This window comes from Taurulus bubalis (genome assembly GCF_910589615.1).
Source record: "Taurulus bubalis genome assembly, chromosome: 2".
Taxonomy (NCBI): Eukaryota; Metazoa; Chordata; class Actinopteri; order Perciformes; family Cottidae; genus Taurulus; species Taurulus bubalis.
In genome coordinates, this window is record NC_136590.1 from 342,501 (window position 1) to 349,722 (window position 7,222).

Below are 7,222 nucleotides of genomic sequence, written 5' to 3' on the forward strand. Positions count from 1 at the left end.
GCTTACATGTTTAATGTGAATATTTAAACTGTTTCAGATCATAGAGAAGAGGAAGAAGATGGAGGCTGATGGGTGAGTGTATTATTAAATGTTTTTATAAACAGACAAAATATTGATATATATGTATATGTATTTATATATATATATATATATATATATATATATATATATATATATATATATATATATATATATATATATATATATATATATGTATATATATATATATATATATATATATATATATATGTATATATATATATATATGTATATATATATATATGTGTTTGTGTTTCAGGGTCAACGTGAAGAGGCCCAAATACTGAAGACCACTCTCTGCTGTTATTGATCTGAGATGTGAATATTAGTTTTAAGCATCAGGTCTGTGGTTTTAGTTTCATTAAAACATGTTGAATAACTTAACATGTCTGTTAGTAACCTGATGTTATTGATTAGTTTATGATGTCTGATGTTATTGATTAGTTTATGATGTCTGATGTTATTGATTAGTTTATGATGTCTGAGCTTATTGATTAGTTTGATATCTGATGTTATTGAATTATCATTAAACAATCAATTAAAGCGATCTTATTTTGTTCTAATGTTTGTCATCTCCTGGTGTGTGTGTGTGTGTGTGTGTGTGTGTGTGTGGGGGGGGGGTGGCTCAGCTGTTATCAAACTACAGAAAATAATACATGTGTGACAAACTCTTGCAAAGGGATTTAATTCTTGTGAATGCCTCCTGGCCTGGAGACAGCGGTGCCAGCCAGTCACCAGACTCTCTGACTGGCGACACCAGATATGTGTGTACATAGTATGTATATCTGTATCGGCTACTGTAGCCGTGGCGATGCACCTCTAACCCCTCAGGTTTGGGGGGTCGTCTGAAGCTCTATACGATAACCAAAGAAGACTAAGGAAAAGGCTGCGGACGCTCTGGTTTGATTCAGACTGAGACGTCGATCTATATTTATTGGAACCGAAGATAGAAAAGGATGGACCCGTTCCAAAAGCAACTTCAAACGTACTTAGACGGAGAAGACGGGAGAACAGAGGCTCTACTGAACGTGCAGAGAAAGTAATGAACTCATGACTCTTCACCTAACACGCCTAAACACTTCTGACTGGACTCTGGTCCTGTTTGTTTGTTTATTTATTTATTTATTTATTTATTTATTTATTAAGGATCCCCATTAGTCTACACGTAGTGGAGACTATTCTTCCTGGGGTCCATGCAAAAGCATTACAATACAAATCACGGACCGTTTTCAGTGAATCGCGGACCTTTGCATAGGCTTTTATTTTGAAGGGAATTTTTATGTGCTTTTATTTTGAAGGAGATTTTTTTTTGCAGCGGAGTGCAATCTATTCACACTCCTCAATGCTGCGTTCACAACAAGCTCTACTTGCGCGAGTTTACACGTTGGACTATTTGTGATAGTTAAGCTTCATTACCGACATTTTTATTCCATGTTTGTGCATGAAAACACTGAGTCTGTTAAAAAAGGCTGAAGCTATAAAATTAGTATGTGTGTTGTGTCACCTCATGTCCTTAAGATGCACTTTTGGGTTTTTAATTGAGTGTAAAAGGGAATATTTCAAACAACTGTTTTGTGTTGGCATACTGTGATATTGTGTAGTTTCTCAAGTTTAAACTGCACCATATCGTTAAATTAATTTGAGAAGTTGAAAATGTTCCTTGCATTGGATCTCAGCTTGTCATTAAGAGGTCAAGGTGGATCCTGCAGCCAGACCAGTTGAACCACTGCCTCAGACCAGTTGAACCACTGCAGCCAGACCAGTTCAGAACCACTGCCCCAGACCAGTTCAACCACTGCCCCAGACCAGTTGAACCACTGCAGCCAGACCAGTTGAACCACTGCCCCAGACCAGTTGAACCACTGCAGCCAGACCAGTTCAGAACCACTGCCCCAGACCAGTTCAACCACTGCCCCAGACCAGTTCAACCACTGCCCCAGACCAGTTCAACCACTGCCCCAGACCAGTAGAACCACTGCAGCCAGACCAGTTGAACCACTGCAGCCAGACCAGTTGAACCACTGCCCCAGACCAGTTGAACCACTGCCCCAGACCAGTTGAACCACTGCCCCAGACCAGTTGAACCACTGCCCCAGACCAGTTCAGAACCACTGCCCCAGACCAGTTCAACCACTGCCCCAGACCAGTTCAACCACTGCCCCAGACCAGTTCAACCACTGCCCCAGACCAGTTCAACCACTGCCCCAGACCAGTAGAACCACTGCCCCAGACCAGTTGAACCACTGCAGCCAGACCAGTTCAGAACCACTGCCCCAGACCAGTTCAACCACTGCCCCAGACCAGTTCAACCACTGCCCCAGACCAGTAGAACCACTGCCCCAGACCAGTAGAACCACTGCCCCAGACCAGTAGAACCACTGCAGCCAGACCAGTTGAACCACTGCAGCCAGACCAGTTGAACCACTGCCCCAGACCAGTTGAACCACTGCCCCAGACCAGTTGAACCACTGCCCCAGACCAGTTGAACCACTGCCCCAGACCACATGCATGTTCTTATTTGCTCACAATTATTTGTTGGACCAGTTATGTCCTTCTCAACTGTGACAAAAAAGCTTTGAAGAAAGTTAATATAATAACATGCGTTTGATCTTTGTCTTTGTTATTTTCTTCTGTTTTAAGTTTGATCTTTTATAATTGTATATTTATTATTTATTATAATTTAGTAACGTGGGTTTCTTAACCCTAAATTAAATGGATTTCTGTCATAGTAACAGATAAATTTGCTTACATATATTTTTACATTCATATAAATGCATGTACAATATTTGTACACTTGAATGAACAATAATCTAACACAAAGACAGTTAACATGATGTTCGGGGAGAGTTACATGTCTACAGGGTTACAGCTACAACCCTTTGAGGACGACCACGATGCTGATGAGGCCCTTTGGGGGGAGAATGAGTTTGACACCGCTGCCTTAGTGCATTGGTTCTGGGTAGAGGAAGAGTAAAGTGACCTCGTATTGCCTGTCTGGTATTATAACCATGGGGTTAGTCTTTCATCCACCATCATTCATGACAGCCTAGCATGCATAGCAGCCACACTGCTCCTGACAGAGCAGGGAAGTGCTAGTCTTGCTGCTCTGTTGTGTCTGAACTAGATTGTATGACTAGTCTAATAGTTGTGTTAGTTAGCAGATGAGCGCTCCTTCTAATGGCATGGACACCATTAATCATTCTCACCACTGTATTATTAATCTGAGTGGACCAAGACGGTGTTTGGTCAGTAGTGACACCCAGCAGTTTGACTTCCTTAACCTGTTCCATAGCAGAACCCTCCAAAGAGAGGCTTCGTTTCTGATCTGTCTACATATGTCTGCATATTTAGAACCTATTGCCATGCATTTAGTTTTTGAGACATTCAACTTCAGCTTATTTTCCATGATCCATTCAGAAACCAGCTTTAACTCTAGCCCCTCATTAACATGTTCAATGCTGTCTGACGATACATACATAGTCGTGTCATCCGCATAAATCCTCACTCCTGCGTGTTTTAATACATATGGCATGTCATTAACAGAAACAGAATAGAGAAGGCAGGCAGCTTCCCTGAAGCATCTCAATGTTTTAAAGGGAGCCATTGAACATAACACAGTGTTGCCTGTTCACTAAATAGCCCTTCAATAAATCAATAGCAGAATCTTTGAATCCATACGCCGATAGTTTCACGAGTAGTAGCTCATGATCTATGAGGTCAAAGGCTGCACTGAAATCCAAGAGCACCACCCCAACAACTGCCTTCATGTCAATCTGTGTGAACCAGCGTCAGTAAGACAGGTCAGTGCTGCAGAGTAACCTGCTGCGTATGCATGCTGGAGATCTGAGTCCATGGTGTTTTCTGCAAAGTATTGCTGGATCTGCTTAAATATAATTCCCTCAAAGTTTACTCAAGGCAGGTAAAATGCTGATAGGCCTTCTGTTTGGACCTGTAAATGCTCCCTACTGTTTTCAGACAGAGGAGTAACCTTTGCGATTTTCCACAAATCAGGATGAGCACATTCCTTGAAACATACATTGAAAATATGGCCTCCAGGTTTAGCAATTGATTTAGCTGATAACTGAAGCATCAATATTATCAAACCCAGCAGGTTTGTCCCACTTACTTGTGTGAAGCGTCTTAACCATAGAATCAGCACTGACTGACCTTGGACCGCCCAGCGCTCACAGGCAGCCTCTGGGTCCTTAGAGCAAACTACTTTAATACAGACTTGACACTATCAGATGGTTTAGTGATGGATTCTCCATTCAGGTCAGTGTTTGGCTGTTTTACTTCTACCCAAAGCATCATTTAGTACGCTCCACAGTTTTGTACTGTCTCCATGGTATTCCTCAAAATTAGAATGATAGTAATATTTGTTCTTTTGTCTATTTAATGTAGTTATTATATTTCTTAGTGAGCGGTAAGCTTTACCTGACATGATCTTTTCAGTTGGTCCCTTTCTCTCATTAAGTTTCTCAATCCCTGATCCAGCCAAGGTGCTTTAAGTGATCCAACAGGGATCTTTTTAATTGGAGCATGTCCAGTGCATCATTTGCATGCATCTTCTCAAGCACAGAATCCCACTCAATATGTTGTACATCAGCAATAAAATCATTTTCTAAAAAGGTTGTATATGTTCTCTTATGAATGACTTCAGGAACCTTTGTTTTCACAGTTAAAGTATAAAGCTGTGGGCACTGAAGCCCACAGGTACCGACGCAGCATTTTCCAGAACAGTTTGTAAAAAAGTGACCATTCCGTCCCTATTGACGTTCATTCTTGTGGGTTCACCTGTGACTTGAGATAAGTTGCATAGTGTGGCTGCATTGCTCAACTTCCTTTTCAATGTACAATTACTGGACAACCAGTCTATATTCATATCACCAGTGTTGGGTAACGAGTTACAAAGTAACGGATTACAGTAACGATATTACTATTATAGGAAACGAAGTAAAGTAACGCATCACACTCAACATGTTGTAACTACACTACTTTACTAGACCTCAGTAACGCGCGTTCCTGCGTTACTCAAGACATGTGTACCAGTCCGAAAAGTTCTCTTTTAGCGGCGCGCGAGTCACACGACACTTCCTGATGAACAGCCAATCACAGGTACGACCCAAGTCTCTACATTTCATCCCCGCTTCCCTCAACCAAGAGAAGACGCGAGGAAACATGTTTTAATAGACATGAGACGTCCTTTCCTCTGAAGCGTCACTGAAGCGACGTAGGTTTCTGATGACTGACCGACTGACAGCGGATCACATGTGATCCGCTGTGATCACAGCGGATCACATGTGATCAGCTGTCAGTCGCTTTAACAGCTGGCGGAGTTTTGTCCGGAGAGTTTTTAGCAAACATTCCAATAAAAATGCACTTAAAATAGTTGATTTAATGGTGTTAAACTACTACTCACATTAATAAAGACACAGTTATCATGAGTGTCTGTTACTGTTTAATAATCTGCATTGAGTATTTATATACTGTGATGTGTCCTGCTTATACGCGCAGGATCCATTTCTACTGGCGGAATGAGTCTGATTGTGACATCATTATAAAATAACCCACAATATAAATATAGTTTCTCTTCATTACGTGTTGTAAAAAGTGTTTCCTCTCTCCAGCTCTCTGATTTTAATGACATACATAATACAAGTTATTGAGGGAAACAACAGACACAATCTTAGAAGACAGTAGTTTGTGGTCCTTTTGTGGTTCAGACCTACAATGAACACATTGAACCAGATGGTGAATAATTTAACAGATTTAATACATAACTTGAGTTTAATCTGTGATCGTCTTCCCTCTAGTATGAAACTCCAGCGATCAGTCCGCTCAGCTGCAGCGTCCATCACCAAAAGTACCATTTATGTTTCTATCTTTCTTAAACCACTACAATGATTCCTATAACAAGCTGGTTTTGTTCTTAGGAGTCGGCCCCCGTTTGGTTTAGTGGGGTCTCATGTTTCCAAAAGCCTGTTTTCAATGTGTTGTGCTGTTTGACCTGAATGTCCCCACCATGCACAGCCTCTTGGATCCTGTTGTTTGTGGATTTTAAAGTGAGGCATATTCCTGTGGTCAGACAGTGTGAACAGGGTTAATGTTCCTTCAAGTTAATGGCTGAGTTTTATATGCCTTTTAGTTTTACATGTTTACAATACACTATGTGGAAAGGCTAAGAGATGCCCTTTATTGAACATAAAGTGATAAAGGGCCGTGATGTTTGTCCAGGTATCTTTACGGTTAATTTGGACATTTGCTTAAAAAAAAAAAGGAAAATAAAGTAACTAGTAGTGAAGCTACTTTTCAAATGCAGTAACTAGTAAAGTAATCTAGTTACAATTTTCAGAACTAACTAGTAACTTGTAACCAGTTACTTTTTCTGAGTAACTACCCCAACACTGCATATCACCAAGAATGTGAATATCATTGGCATTATCCGTTGCATTCTCCAGCATCATGCATATGTTATTCAGATATGTGGTGGCTATAACAACAGCATGTCAGTATAGGTTTCAGATGTGGGATATGAACTTGGAGCCATAAGGCTTCTACTCCAACCATACCTAGATCTTTCCTCATTTTAGCTGGAATATGATTTTGAATGTAGAAAGCAGTGCCTCCCCATACCTGTCTCTGTCCAATCTACATATATTGTAACCCTGAATTGAAACAGCTGCATCCTTTATGGCTTCTTCCAAGTGAGTCTCTGATACAGCCATAATAATATGAATATCATTTTCGTGTAAAATAGTCCATCACAAATGGTGTGCATACCATGTTCCATGGTGTTGTGGTCACCAGAGACTTTGGGTACATTGGTTTTAATCTCGTCTTCTCGCTGGGTGTAATGAATACTGTCCCTGATCTCCTGTACATTCCTGTTCATAGAGTCCAGAATCACGCGGACGAACTTATTAAAGTTGTCAGTTTGTCTGTCCAGTATCTCCACACAGTGGGCTTTCTGCTGTGTCAGCATTTGGTTGATCAGCTGTCTGACAGAGACCATGGTGACCAGCTCTTCAGCCGAAGAGGAGGCCCCTCCCCCTGGTCACTGGCATGTTCATCACTCTGGTTGTTCTTGCTCTGCTTCTTTCCTATTCCTCCAGCCATCTCCCCGAGCCGCTAGCCGCTCCCTGGTGAAAGCTGGTTGCTGCCTGTTGGTGGAGGCTGCTCCTGG

General features: G+C 41.2%; 1 protein-coding gene across 1 annotated transcript in view; it reads left to right on the forward strand.

The window, feature by feature from the left end:
• Positions 1–586, forward strand: part of ik (IK cytokine) — an 8,292-nt gene extending 7,706 nt beyond the window's left edge. Inside the window, exons 19-20 of the mRNA XM_079213955.1 lie at positions 38–72; positions 299–586. Coding sequence (XP_079070081.1) covers positions 38–72; positions 299–326 — 63 coding nt within the window. The 3' untranslated portion in view covers positions 327–586. The remainder of the gene's footprint in view (positions 1–37; positions 73–298) is intronic.
• The last annotated feature ends 6,636 nt before the right edge of the window (positions 587–7,222 follow it).